A 15,518-nucleotide genomic window follows, 5' to 3' on the forward strand; every position below is an offset into this window, starting at 1 on the left:
AGCATCATACTAATCGCTACACCACCGTGCAGGTACGTTTACAACATTTAAGAGACATTTGGACAGGTACATGGATAGGAAAGGTTCAGAGGGTTATGGGGCAAATGCAGGCAAAGGGGACTAGCTTAGATGGGCATCTTGGCTGGCATGGAGGAGTTGGACCGAAGGGCCTATTTCCGTGCTGTATGACTATGATTAGTGTAGATGGATGATTGACAATCGACACTGACTCAGTGGGCTGACAGGCCTGTTCCTGTCCTATATATCTCTGTTGTCAACTTGGAAAACAGCCGCAGTCAGGCTACTCATTAGTGTTGCCCCCCTTCAACTGTGCACAAATCTTCACTGCATTCACGTGGAAATACCCTGCACAATAGACCAAGACTCAGTAGATCAGGCGACAACCAAGGAAAAAGAAAATCAAGAGTTAGTGTTGCAGTTCAATGACCTCTCATTGGGACCTGAAGCTGCCTGACCCGCTGAGTATTTCCAGCATTTCCTGCTTTTATATCTGATTCCCAGCATCTGCTTTCAGACAATAGCCCAATACTGCATTGCAGACAGATTTGTGAGAAGAACCGAGCGTTTCACTGTCCCTCGCAAGATCGCCGGGAGGCGCAGTCGAGCCTTTAAAACGGATTGGCGTCGATGACGCGAAGCTGCGCAGCGCAGGGAAATTGGCAAAACTGAAATTAGCCAGGGCTGGGGTAATGTTTACAGCTTGAGAAAGCTTAGCAACTTCATTCATCAGAGGAGTTCCCACAATCAATATTTGTTTTCCGAAGAAAAGACAAAACAACAACAAAAAGATAGAAGGAAGGAGAGAAAAATCTGAAAACTGAAAAGAGCCTTTCTATTTGTTTCTCAGTCTGGTCGCGACCAGGATTACAGAAAGTTGGAACGTTATGGAGTGGGGATCAGAGCTGTGGGTAAGTGCTGTTTAAAAATGCCAAGAAATCAGATGTCCTGGGAATGTTGATGGCGAGTTTCCTGTTGTATTGGAGGCACGACTACCAGCATCGCAAATATCCCCAAGAAAGTTTAATTTTGGTGTCAACTCAATATGGTCCAAATTAGTTTAAGCCCCAACTTGCACCAAAACTTTATATTTTTGTCTTTCCCTGCCTCCTTTTCTTGTGTGGATGTATATGTTGTAGGAAGCGGCCCCCTCTGGCCAGATTACAAAGATTTGCAAGGATTTCTCTTTTTTTTGTTTTGGTTTAAGAATTGCATCCTTTTTAAACTGCGAAGTGGCAGACTTTCCAGCTCTGTGACACTTCACTGCAGCCCCTGAGGTAGATTTCTCTGTCCCACTTTCCACAAGCCTTTTTTTTGATGTGTGTATTGTTTTAAACTCTCCACAGACATTTAGAATAAAACCCCATCAATACTAGAGCCATTCTTCTTGGAATTAAATGTTAAATTAATTCCACTTAACCCTTTGTGTTAAACTGGCGCTTTTCAGTATTAATGAGGGCAAAAAAAAACACGACGTGTTGGAAAGGTTTGGGGAGTATCGACACCCCCCCCCCCCCCCCCCCGCTGCGTTTTATTCCTTTAGATTTCTCTCCGCTGCTAGGATTGTCTGGCCTCACTTGGAGAATCCTCCAGCGTGTTTGGTGGGTCTGGGTGTTGATTTTTTTTGTTGCAATCTTCAAAGGTAAGAGCTGGAACTTTTAGGAGCAGTAATTTGAGATTGTACGCAGCACACGACACGCTTTGTCAACCCCGAAAGCAAACCAGCGATTTATTGGGGGTTCCTGCTGGCGAGGATGGGCTGTGAGATTTTTATTTAGTTGGATGTATGCGACGAACCGGATACATTTGGTATTGTTCTCTTGGGATCATGGATGTGAGCTGGGCACTCGGCCCTTCTACCTTGTTTGCCTCTCGAAAGAAAGTTCCCCCCTCCCTGCCCCTTCCCCGTACCTGCCTGAGAAATCTCTCTCAACTTTATCACCCTCCCCTTGCTGGTCTTTTGTTCCAATAACACCCGGTTTTAAGGTGCAATGAATGTTTCTTGTCCTCTTGACTAAAGACGGAGTCGAAATAAATTGCTTTTAAGGAATGGTATGGAGGCTACAGCACTGAAGTGTGGCATTTGACCCCAACAGGTTCATACACACCTCCCCTTTTCTCCCTCCTCCTAATCCAGATTTCCCTCAAATGTCTCTGTGCTGTTCACCTTGATTCATTTAGGAGTGAGTCCCACCAGCAGGTAAAGAAGTTTCTCTGGAATTCCCTCATGCCCCTAGATCTGGATTCTCAAAGGTGGGGTTCTTTCCCCCCCCCCTTACCCTATCAAACTCTCTTGATGTTTCAACAAAAAAAAACAGAAGATGCAGGAAACACTCAGCAGGTCAGGCAGCAGCTGTGGAGAGAGAAGCTTGTCAAATTAGAATGTTGACTTTTTTTCCCTTCTCCACAGATGCTGCCTGTCCTGCTGAGTGTTTACAGCATTCTGTTTTTATTTCAGATTTCCAGCATCTGCTGCCTTTTTAATTTCATTTGCAGTTCTTTGATTTTCTTCCCTATGAAATCCTCTTCAGGTTGCTACTAAGATTCCCTTCTCGAGAAGAGAACCCCATCCTGTTTGCTCAGTTACCCAGTGGTATTGGTTTTGTTATTGTCACTTGTACCGAGGTACAGTGAAAAACTTGCGTACCGATCGTACAGGTCAATTCATTACACAGTGCAGTTACGTTGAGTTAGTACAGAGTGCATTGAGGTAGTACAGGTAAAACAATAACGGTACAGAGTAAAGTGTCACAGCTACAGAGAAAGTGCAGTGCAGGTAGACAATAAGGTGCAAGGTCACAACAAGGTAGATCGTGAGATCAGAGTCCATCTCATCGTATAAGGGAACCGTTCAATAGTCTTATCACAGTGGGATAGAAGCTGTCCTTAAGCCTGGTGGTACGTGCCCTCGTGCTCCTATATCTTCTACCTGATGGAAGAGGAGAGAAGAGGGAATGTCCCGGGTGGGTGGGGCGAAGCAATGGACCCTGTCCCCAGTGGGATGTGCTGGGATCTTGCTCTTTATTGTGCCTCAGAGGGAGGAGGTAGTGTTGAATGAAGCCAGATTACTTTGCCTCTGCTGGTTTGGAAATTACTGGGAAGAACGTGAGAGGTTTCATCTGTGTGTATGTGAGGAACCGGTATGAGTTTTGATTTGGTATTGATTTCTTTGTATCACTGGACACAGGAGGCCACTTGATCCTTAAGAACTATTCAATGAGCTCTCTCTGTCCTTTCCTCCTACCTGCTTGAGGAAATCATATGGTCAAACTTCTCTTACTTATTGAGTTCTCTTTGTATCACGTATAGTAGTATTTTTGATGAGTTTTCTTTCATTTGAAATTCTAGGTGTTAAGGGCTGTTAAATAAAGAGTGCTGGAAACACTCAGCAGCTCAGCTACCCTCTCCAGATAGAAGCAGAGTTAATGTTTCAGGCCAGTGACCTTTCATCAGCTTTATTTAAACAACAGTTGAATATTGGAGAAAAACATGCAGATGCTGAAAACTTGAGGTAAAAAAATTGTTGGAAATACTCAGTGGGTCAGGCAGTAGCTGTGGAGAGTTGGTTTCTTGACAAAAGTGGAAATCAAACGAAGTATTATCTTGGCCATAAGCAAATACTTCAGGTACTGAAAATCTGAAAATCTTGGGTATTTTTCTGCTGCACAGTAGTTTAGCGGTTAGCGTAACGCTTTGCAGCACCAGCGACCTGGGTTCAATTCCCACCACTGCCTGTAAGGAGTTTGTCCATTCTCCCCGTGTCTGCGTGGGTTTCCTCCGGTTTCCTCCCACATTCGAAAAGACGTACGGGTTAGGAAGTTGTGGGCATGCTATGTTGGCGCCAGAAGCATGGTGACACTTGCGGGCTGCCCCCAGAACACTCGACGCAAAAAGATGTACATCAAAACACACAGTGAAGTACGTGTGACTAATAAAGATATCTTATTTGATTTACTATTTACTTTGTTATTGTGGCTGTATAGGAGACAGTCATGCCTTTAGTGCTTCCCACCAGTTTTCCCTTCCTTGTATTTTGCATTTAGGTGATGCATTTCGTGACCACATTTAGAGCATTTTGCACCCACTGAAGTAGTTATAAAGTGGATTTGTCTTTGTCGGAAGCCAAGGCCCAATGGTAAACAATGTGCTAATGACTGCTTAATCTAATGATTTACTGATTGAGTGATAAATGTTGTTTACAACAAGGGAGAGAGTTCCTTTCTCGCACAGCCACTTAACCAGGGCACTGGAGGTCAAATTAAAAATCAAAATAACTGCAGATGTTGGAAATGTTTGAACACTCAGCAAGTCGGGCAGCGCCTGTGGAAGGAGAAACAAGACTCTGGAACCCTTCATTCTCATGACGGGTCCCAGATAGGAAGAGTTATCTGTTTCTTTCTCCACAGACACTGCCTGACCTGCTGAGTGTTTCCAGCATCTTCAGTTTTCATTTCAGTGGAGGTCAAAGTGCAGTGGCAGTGGCAGCCGTAGAGTTCAGGAGAAGAAGGGGGAGGGTGGGGTTGGATGAGTAAGGTGGGAGGGGACATGGGGAAGTGCAGAAAATGAGACTGGTCGTGGTGGCAGTTTGTTAACAAAATGAATCAAAGGTTCCTTGGCTGGTGGATATTGGAAATTACTTGGAATGAAGAGGATAAGAACATGAAAGCCATGCAGGAGTAGGCCATTTGCTGTTCAGTGATGGTGTTCATGGTTCAGTGTTCATGGTTGATCTTTTACCTTGGGGCCACTTTCTTATACTGACCCCCAATTCCCTTACTATCTCTTGAGATCCTTTGTGTCTCCATGCACATCTTTCACTAGAAGATGCAGGGGTCTTGGTCACTAAGTTAAACAACTGACCCATGGAGGTCAACTTCAGGAGACTGCAGTCCGTGTACTGAGTCGATCACTTCCAAGACATAAGATTGGTAATTTTAGTTGGGTAAAGGTATAATGGGCAAAGACACATTGAGCAGCTCTGATCTGATTCATTGGGAGAGTAAACGAGGGGCTGAATGGCCATCCTCTCTGCTTGCTACTTGGGGAAGGAAAGCTGTCTTGTTTTGCGCTTCACTCCTCTCCCCTCACTCTGCTTTGAAAATTTTAAACCACCTACACTCTGAGGAAGGGTTGCTGACCCAAAACCTCGACTGGTTTCTCTCCCCATAGATGCTGCTTGACTGGCTGAATTTTTCTAACATTTCTTCGGCACAACATGGTGGGCCGAAGGGCCTGTTTTGTGCTGTATGGTTCTATGGTTCTATTTCTGTTTTTCCTTGCAACTTGTTGCTGCTGTGGTTAAACGAGCAGGGATATTTTGTAATAACTTTTTTTAAAAACTGTGAGTTTTCTGTGAAGTCTGGATGTTAAAGCATGCAGGGCTGGGTCCTCTCTGATGTGTGGAATTCTTATAATTCCCAGCATCATTCCATTGAATTCTGTATGGCATCTTTTCTTAATTGTAGGTCTGTGTTCACTTGTGTAGAGGTCTGAGGTATTAATTTCTATGATTCTTTGTACAAGACAAAACTTTAGTTCTTCTATACTTTTGAACCACAGTTACCTGTAGGCAAATGCCCAGCAAGATCCCACCGAAAAGCAGAGAGTTTATGGTGATGGTGGTGTTTGAGGGATGAATGGCCAGGGAACTCCCTTGTAGCACTCTTCATTTGAGCTCAGTGTAATGGCTCATCTGAACGAGGCACCTCTATTGATGCTACATGGGTGGAGTGTCTGCTAGGATTGTATGCTCAATACAAATTTTACATGAGCTAAGACTGGTATATAGGTAATGCAAGTGCCCCAGTTTACAGGGGGAAGCCGTACTGAGCTCAAATATTCCCATACATTCAGTTAATGCCACTGCTGACAATACTGGCTTAGGGTTGTCACTGTGTTCTGAACTTGGTACTTTTAATGAGCTGGTCGGAATCAGCAGGGTCATTATCAGTACAGTACAGTGCAAAGACATAAAGTTGTTATAAATTACAAAAGCAACTTCACAAATAATAATCTGATAATCTTTCCAGTGATTCTCCCTTCCTCCTTGGCTTAACTTCAGTTAGCAAATAATATTTTTTTTGCTGATTCACTTTGTCTCCTCAAACCTTTCTGGACTAGTGTAGTTGCCAGATGCTGTCCAGTACCACACCCAAGGCAGTGTGGGTCATCTGGACTTGGTTAGTGATGGTAAGTAGGGACTAGGCACACAGGAGTTGCTGGAGAGAGCAAAAATGAGGAACTCTAGAGCATTACAGCCAATGTAATGGCCTTGCTGTGGTGCACCAGCTCAGTAAATGCTAGGGGTTAGGTAGGACTGGGATTGGCCATCTGTTTCATCGAGCCTGTTGGGTCGGATTGGATCGTGGCTGCTATTCCCTCCTCCATTTCAGGAAGCATCCATGATTGCTTGCTGTAAGACAGGTATTTCTTCTATCTTCATAAAACAAGGGGGCTGCAATTGTGCTGTCAACTGAAAAGGTGCTGGTGATCCCTGTTTGAGTGAAGTGCGATGCATTAGTGCTTTTTTTTCCTGTGGAAATTTGATGGGGCTTGTACTTTGGATGAGAATCTTTTCTGTTCTTGGGCTGTTCCATAGCAAATCTAAAACCATAACCTTGTTTAGGGCATTGGTTTTGCTGTTATAAAGTATTCACAACACAGATTGAGTCCAACAGAACCACGTTGGTATTCATGTGAACCTCCTCCCATTGCTATTGACGTCTCCTTCTCTTCCTTTCTCAGGTCCGTGTCTAGGTTTCCCCTTAGAACTACCTATGCTTTTCATCTCAATTAGTTAAAGTGGAGAATTCCCTATTGGATTTATTTCTGGCTATCTGAATTGTGACTCCTGGTGTGTGTAGGAGTGTCTCTGTACATCTGTCCCTTGCCACATTCAACATAAAAGCAGGTCTTTGGCCCACCTCCTAACTGACCCTGAACAGAGTGGCTTTCTAGGCCACTTCAGAGGCCAGACCAGGTTAGGGAAGAGTGAAGGTAGACTTGATCCTGAGTGGTCTTGACAGGATGTGGGACGACTGTAAAATCCATCTGGTTCGTTACGGTCCAGTAATTTAATGGTCATTGTTACTTAGACTAGTGTTTCATTTTAAAATGCCAGATTATGAATCTTTAAATTGAATTCCATAATTGCCATGGTATATTTGATCTTGAGTTTCTGAATTGTTATTCCCCTGTCTCTGGGTTACTAGCTCATTAATTTAGCTACTGGGTCACCACTGTACCCTAATATTTTCCAGTCACTGAGAAGAGATGCAGAATTAGAGATCTTGTGGGCCCCACTTGAATTATTTGGGGATGCCATATTTAATAAGAATTGGAGTGAACATTACCTCTCTGAGGGCAGCAGGTTGAAGCAATACATTCTTCTTTGTAACCTCTTCAAACTGCACCTCTTCCAAGCAATTTTCCAAAGTGTGGTCCAGTTGTAAGCTTCCTTATCACTTCTGCACATCTTTTCCTTACATGAGGTCTGATGAAGCTGTCAGTCTTCTCACCCACCAGAGCTTCCCATTTCTCTGCTTCCTGCCAATTCCATTGTGCAGAGATTAGCAATGTGCATTGGAGCCCAAACTCACAGATAATTGGGATTTACAGAATCTTTTTCACGTCCTGTGGACTGGAGTTGAATTTCTAAACACGGGAACAAAATACACTGAAGGTAGTCATTTAACTCTTCCTGCCTCCTTCATCCCCAAATTAAACATCGACCAACCAATAAGGACGTGGTGATGTGGCTTAGGATAATGTCCATTCCAATTCATTGTAACCCTTGGTAATAAGTTATCTTCTCTAAGTTGAGAGGTGGAGAGAGGGCACTTTTACTTTAAGATTGAGTTTTAAGATTTGGCAATTTGTTTTTTGTGAAAAGAAAATTCTTGGAAATAGAAGAGATGCTTCAGATTCACCCTTCACCACTGAAACCATCCTCACCACCGCTTTGTCAAGCGTGGTATGTTAGTTCCATCACACTTCCTGAGTGGGTGCCACAGCTGGTAGAGCTGCTGTCTTGTAGCTCCAGTGACCCAGGTTCAATCCTGACCTCCGCTACTGTCTCTGTGGAGTTTGCATGTTCTCCTTGTGACTGCCTGGGTTTCCTCCAGGTACACTGGTTTTTTTCCCACATCCCAAAGATGCGCTGGTAGATTTATTGGTCTCTGTAAATGGTACTTTCTCCAGTCTTTCTCATTGTTCTAACTTCCTGTTGTTGTCAGGGTTTACCCCTGATTCAAATTTTATTCTTTGCAGGGTCACATGGTCAGAGCTGCATGCTTGGTAGTTGACCAGTCAAGGGTGAACTGTTCCTGGGATCTGCTCTTCCTGCAAGTGTCAAGTGTCTTGCTTCACTTCAGTCTGAGACCACAAGGTTCTGATGGTTGATGGTTAATCAGCCAAAACCTAGTCTAATCCTCTGTGACTTCGAGTAGCAGGGTTTTAAAGCAACGCCCCTTCTCATTCATTCGGTTCAAAGCACGCTGAAAATATTGGAGTTGAACACAGTTGCGATTGCACTGGAGAGAATGCAGAGGAGATTCACCAGGTTGTTGCCTGGGATGGAATATTTCGGTTATGAGGAGAGAGTGGATAGGCTGGGTTTGTTTTCCCTGTAGCTGAGGAGGGACCTGATAGAGGTATGCAACATTATGAGAGGGACAGGCAGGGTAGGTAATGAGAAACTGTTCCCCATGGCAGAGGTATCTAAGACTAGAGGGCATAGGTTTAAAGTGAGGAGCAAGAGGCTTAGAGTAGATCTGAGGAAGAATTTTCTTTTCCACCCAGAAGATGGTTGCAATCTGTGACAAACTGCCTGAGAAGCTGATGGAGGCAGGTACTCTCATAAAACTTAAGAGTTATCTGGATGAGCACTTGAATCGCCAAGGCATAGAAGACTAAGAACCAAGTGCTGGTAAATGGAATTAGCATAGATTGGTACTTGATGGTTGACATGGACGTGGTACGTTGAATGATCTGTCTCTGTGCTGTGTGACCCTGTGACATAGTCACTTCAGAATAGTATTGCGGGAGTGTTTTACTGTAAGTAGTGCCCTTTATTGGGGGAGATATTAAATAAGGATTATTCCAATTGTTTTGATGCCACAATTTTCTGTTTTCCCCAAATTTGTAGCTCCCCCATTGGTGGCTGTGCTTTACGCCCTTCAGGCCCAAAGTTGAGGAAAACCCTCTTTAACCTCTCCATCTTTTAAAGTGTTCCTTTGGACTCATCTCTTTGATCATTAGTCTGAGTATTTTTTTTGTGGCTTGTTATCACATTTTGTTTGCTAATGCTCTTGCAAAGTGTTTCTGGATGTCTTCCTATGTTATAAAAAATGCGGGTCTTTGTTATGTCGAAGGATAGTCCCACCCGCGCCTTGTTTATTCTGTGTCTTTTTACATAAGCAGTTGCACTTCATTTAGCATTGGTTTATATTTGATTATCTTTCTGCTCAACCTGGACATTCAGGACATGAGATCCAAAAATTCTCCAGATGCTGGAATCTGGAGCAATACACAAAAAGCACTTTTTATGTATTGCTGGACTTGAGATCACTTAGGAGGTGCTTTGAATAGTGGATCACGTTTTGCTGACCAGTTAACAGCAAGGAAGAAGGAAGGGAAAAGGTTTGGAGCTGGGTTGGGTGGCACAGCTGGTAGGTTCAATCTTGACTCTTGGTGCTGTCTGTGTGGAGCTTGCACATTCTTCCAGCAACTGTATGGGTTTCCTCCGGGTGCTCCAGTTTCTTTCTTTCTCCCAACATTTACAGGTTGGTAGGTTAACTTTTTCCCATTATTGAGCGATCCAGTACCAGAGGGCATGCCTTTAAGGTGAGAGGGGGTAGGTTCAGAACAGACGTGAGGGGTACGTTTTTTACTCAGTGATGGATGTCTGGAATGCGTTGCCTGAAAGGGTGGTGGAGGCAAATTCTTTGGGGGGCTTTTAAGAGAGGCTTGGATGGGCAAATGAATGAGAGGAAAATGGAGCGATATGGGCATCCTGTAGGTAGGAGGGATTAGCTATGTCGGCACAACATTGTGGGCTGAAGGGCCTGTTCTGTGCTGTACTGTTCTATGTTAATTAGCCACAATAAATTGCCCTTAGATAAGTGGTAGAATCTGGGATGAGTTGATGAGAATGTGGGGAGATTAAAACAAAATGGGATTAATGTAGGGTTGGTGTAAATGGGTGGTTGATTGTTAGCATGGATTCAGGCCAAGGGACCAAAGGCACCATGGTTTCAGCAGCAGATTGAGGCATAGCAGTGGAGTTTGGCTCAGAAACCAGGCTGTTTGCAATGAATGGTTGGTCTCCTTTCCAAATCACCCACCATCCTGACTGAATTATATCATAGTTCTTATGCTCTATGTCTGGGCTACTTGTCTCTGTTTATATACCAGGAGAATGGTACCCATGGTAATGTTTCTTTACTCCAATGCTTCTCATACCCCAGCCATGGACTTCCCCAGCAGATGTATGGTGAATGTATGAGACCCATCCATCAGGACTGGAAACCAGCAGAATTGCTCTCTGTAGAGAGATGAACAACCAGAAGCTGGACTGACTCCAACCACAGCCCTGGGGAGGTGCTGCATTATCAAAGCCTTTGTTGTTGTCCATCGAAATTGAGCCAAGGCCCCACCTTTCCCCTTAGGTGGACACAAAAAAAAACCTGTGGAGGTGCTTTGAAGAACAGGATGTGGTGGCCCATGCGTATCACAGGCAAGGCAGAGCCAAGGCGGGTTAGGGAATGATTTCAAGCCTGTGGGGCCCTAATAGCTGAAAATGATCAGAGATGGTGGGAGATTGGACAAGATGCCTGGTCCAGGAATAGAAAGTTTGCAGCATGGGAGTTTGTAAGGGTGGAGTGCTGAGTGCAGGAAGAGAAATCAAATTCATGAAATGATTTAAGTACAAGGGTGGGCATTTTATATTAGGATCCAGGTACCAGCATAGATTGGCAGCAAAAGAGTGACGGGAAGGAAAAACAAAGGCTGTTGAATTTTAATGCAATTGAACTCTGGAGGGTGGGGATGGAAAGCTGACCAGGACATCATTGGAATAGCCCCATATGAGAGGTGCACCATGGTTACAGCAGCAGATGGATGGCATAGCAGTGGGGATTAGCTTAGAAACCAGGTTGTCTGCAATCAATGATTGGTCTCCAAATCACCCACCATCCCCACCTGGGATAATATTGCTCCTTGATTGTCATTGGGTCTAAGATTTGGAACTTTCTCCCCAAAACACATTATTGGGAGAGCCTTCAGAAGGATTGTAACAGACCTGCATCTTATGAGGGGAAACTGGTGGTGGGCAATAATTGTGGCCTTGCATCCCAGATATGGAAAAAAAATGGATCCATTTAAGTAAAAGAAATTTTGTAAATGATAAAACCCATGTATGCAAGGAGAGACTCTCGAGGAAGAGGGAACCCAGCCATTGAGATAAATCCAAAAATATTTGCAAAATTGCAACCAAATGTCATACAACCAGTGCCCAGGAGTGCAATCCTCCTTTGTTTGTATCTGTAAGGTCAACGCAGTCATGGTTTTGGGTGTTTTTACGATGAGGAGTATGTTAGGGGATTGGGTGGGTGTAATGGTTTGGACAAAACCTTGCAATATATGTGCACTGCCCCATTGCAGTCCATAGTCACAGGAATTAGTAGTGAACTTAGTAAATATTGGTAGGAGCTGAGATTGACTTTGTGCATAATTTGTACATATTATTTTTTCCTGGAGATATTACCCCGCTTTTATAGGGAAAGGTTGCTGTAATTTCTGTTTTTTAAGTAGACCCTGTTTTCTGATTAAGCTGACTTTCTTCGCTGTCCTATCCAGCCACCACTCCCTCCCCAGTCTCCAACTCGGCATCTAATATCATGTTGTCAATCTACACTTGTTTTCTGTTCTTTTTTTAAAAAAACAGAATCCCAAGAAAAAGCACTGGATTCACTGCATAGATCAGAACTATTCTCGGTAGTCTGAGCAGGAGTTTTTTTTCCCATTTGTTTTCAGTACACAACTTTTTTTTACTGCCTCTTTTAATGTCAACTGTATAGACATATCATCAAGGGATGACACTAGGGCTTATGATGGATTAAATAATGAGCACAAGGCACATACATTTAGTATAGATTGGAGAATCAGATGAAGAAAGAAACAATGATAGAGGTTTTGTCTTTTTTCATTTACTGGATGTGGAGTTACTGTCGAGGACAGCCTTTATTGGCCATCCCTAACAATTTCCATTGCGGGTTGAATGGAGAATGAAGGGCTGTAATTTCAAACCTTGATTTTAATCACTGTATGATTGGTGGCTATGCCTTCAGCTGCTTAAGCCATATGCTAAGGAATTCTCATCTTTCCTTAGGATGTAGGAGGAGTCCGTTCAGCCCATTGAGTCTATGCTGGTTCCCAGAGCAATCCCATTCCCCCACTTATTTCCCTGTTACCCCTCTCTCTCTTTCTCTCGTGCCCTTCAGGATGCAGGATCATGTTTCCCTTGGCTGAGAAGTCTACAACTAGGGGTCACATTCTCAAATTAAGGGGCAGGCCATTTAGAAGTGCTGTCCAACTGCAGATTGCGAGATGGAGACACAAGAGACTGCAGGTTCTGGAATCTGGAGCAACAAACAAGATGCTGGAAGAAATGGGAGTCAAGCAGGATTTGAAGAGGGAAAAGGACAGTAAACATTTCGGGCTGAGACCCTTTATCTGGACAGGTCTAGACCCGAAACACTGTCCATCTCCCTCCACAGATGCTGCCTGACCCACTGAGTTCCCCAGCATTTTGTTTGCTGCACAAAGGGAAATTCCTTCACTTGGAGATGATGGTGAATCTTTGGAATTGTCTACCCAAGAGGGATGTGGAAGCTCAGTCACTGAATTCATTCAAACCTGATAAATTTCTGAGTATTAGATGATTCAAGGGATCTGGGAAAAGACAGCAAAACAATGGTCAAGGCAGAATACCAACATGATGCTGTTGAATAGTGGAACAAGCTCGGGGTGCCAAAGGCCACCCCCTGCTACTGTTTCTTATGTTCCTGTGTTTGGTGGAGTATGGGAGAGAGTAGGCAAGTACGGTTTTAACTCACCTCCCGCCTCATGGTAAGAGAATAGGTGCAGGTGTGTGGGCAGGTTGTATGTGCTTTGAGGGTTTGCTGCCCCCAGTATAGTCCTGGTGGGCTCATGGCCAATGTCATTCTTCACCTTGTTTTTGCTGTCACTTCTCAGCAGGCTTGTGGTGTGTTTGTGAACACCTCCGATGCTTTTTTAAAATCAAGAAGCCCAAGTTTGCTATTTGAATGTAAGATAGTTGGCTGCATGAACGTAGACCATTTGGCCCATCTCTCAATCCATATTTCCGCATTTGAATCCATACGCTAGCCTCAGATCTCTGATTCAAGTGAGAGGATATTTTCTTGAGGGAGCAATTTCTGAGCCATTCACAAACCCACCAGGCAAATCTCTTCGGCAGCAAGTAGCACTTGTTTTCCCTGACCATGAATATCTCTTCCTTTTTTTTTGTGTGCCCTTCCTCTGCTGGGATCTCCAGAGCGTGTGTGAGGCTGATGTTGACGCCATTCTTTCAGTGTGGGTTGGCCAGTGATCAAGAGCATCCACTTCCTCTCGAGGCCAGCTGTTGTCCCTCTAGGAGCTTAGATCATCAGTGAGCTCCTCAACAGGCAGGCACAAGCAACTTGCACACAGATTCTCCCTCAGCATTCCTGTTAGAATCCTATTGCTATGGCAGGGAAAGAGGCCATTTATCCCATTGAGTCTCTGCCAGCTTCTCGTGGAACAATCTCATTGGTCCCATTTTCCAGCTCTGTGGTTGTTTTGAGTTTCTCCCGTTACGTTTTTAAAGACTCCTGTTTGCCTCTGTTTCCAGCACTTCCAGATCATTTTATAAAGCTTTTCCCCATTACATCTTTTGCCCAATATTTTAATGACTTGGTCCTTCACCACTGGGTAATGGCAACAACTTTCCTCTCTTTACCCTGATACTCTGTGCTATCAAATCTCCTCTCTACCTACTTGATGGCTTGGATGATGCTGGGAATAAGAGCGTTAAAGAGTGAGGACAGATTGGGCCAGTGTACTCTTGAGTACAGAAGCTGATGTACAGCACTGGTGAGCAGATGAGGCACTTGTCCTAATTTAGAGCACACTCGGACCCAGAGCTTTAACTCACAGAGGCCCCGTGCTTTGTGGTTGCAATATGTTCTGTTCCTCTTTCTGATTCCAGTTCCTGCTTTTGGCTCCTGATCTGGACTTGGGTCTGAGATCTTAATGTGCATTTCCTGAAGTGAGCTCACAGACACAGATTCGCTGTCTGGAGCAAGCCGCTTCATTGCAATGAAAATCAGTTGCCTCGTAGTGTTTTGAACTTGCTTGTTCTTGTTAAGTATTTAAGGAGATGGTTATCTGGGTACTGACTCAGACTATAGTCTGGCAGTTAATCCTATGTCACTGTGTAATTCTAAGCATCAATTTGGTCAGAGTTGCCAATCTGTTCCTTGCCCCTGACTGTGGATTCAAAGTTTGTTTCAACCCCGAAGTTAATACTTGAGTGCTGTGGTCAATGAGCTGTTGGTGATGCAGCATCAGAAGTTAAACTAAGTCTCCTGTTTTTTGGGGTGGTGGGGTTATAGAAATTCTTCAGGGCTATTTCAATGAAGATAGGGAGTTCTGGTTATCTGGCCAATATCTGCCTGCAGTTAAGTCCATTTCTTGCCTAAAGTTCATACTTGGATTCTCTCCAGCAGGACACGCTGGATAATTCCACGTGGGAGTGCTGGAGGAGAGCTCTGTATTACATCTCCATTCCTAACTTGCTGAGATTTGGTTAACTCATCACACAGACTTATTTAGGTCAACTTGTACATAACTTGTGACTCAACTTCTTGTCCGATTCAGTTATGCACTTCAGACGTAAAAGGATTATTTATATCACAACCACCTCGCAACTAGACGCTTGACTTTACAAAACTGGCACTTAAATTAAGTCCAATCACTTCAGAAAATCATGAAATTGCCCTTTGAGCAATCCATGTTCATCTGTCCTGGAATTTTATCTCACCCAGTCTAGCACTCATGGAGTCATACAGCATGGAACCAGGCCCTTCGGCCCAACTTGTCCATGCCGACTGTGTTGCCCAGTGAGCTAGTCCCATCTGCCTGAGATTGGTCAATAGCCCTCTAAACCTTTGCTGTCTGTGAACTTATCTAGATGGCTTTTAAATGTTGCTAATGTGCCCGCCTCAACCAGTATTTCTGGCAGCTCATTCCAAATACACACCACCCTTTGCGCGAAGCTGCCCCTGATGTCCCTCTTAAATCTCCTGCCTCTGATCTTAAACCTATACCCTCTTGTTTTTAGCACCCCCTTCCTGAGAAAAAGACTACATTCTTTTACCCTGTCCATGCCTCTCATGATCTTATATACCTCTTATCAGGTCACCCCTCAATCTCCTGCG

At 44.1% G+C, this 15,518-nt stretch overlaps 1 protein-coding gene across 1 annotated transcript in view; it reads left to right on the plus strand.

Annotated features, from left to right (window-relative positions):
• The first annotated feature begins 658 nt into the window (after window positions 1-658).
• Window positions 659-15,518, plus strand: part of trip10a (thyroid hormone receptor interactor 10a) — a 124,922-nt gene continuing 110,062 nt past the window's right edge. The window contains exon 1 of the mRNA XM_052041959.1: window positions 659-929. Coding sequence (XP_051897919.1) covers window positions 906-929 — 24 coding nt within the window. The 5' untranslated portion in view covers window positions 659-905. The remainder of the gene's footprint in view (window positions 930-15,518) is intronic.

This window comes from Pristis pectinata, chromosome 31 (genome assembly GCF_009764475.1).
Source record: "Pristis pectinata isolate sPriPec2 chromosome 31, sPriPec2.1.pri, whole genome shotgun sequence".
In the NCBI taxonomy this organism is placed as follows: Eukaryota; Metazoa; Chordata; class Chondrichthyes; order Rhinopristiformes; family Pristidae; genus Pristis; species Pristis pectinata.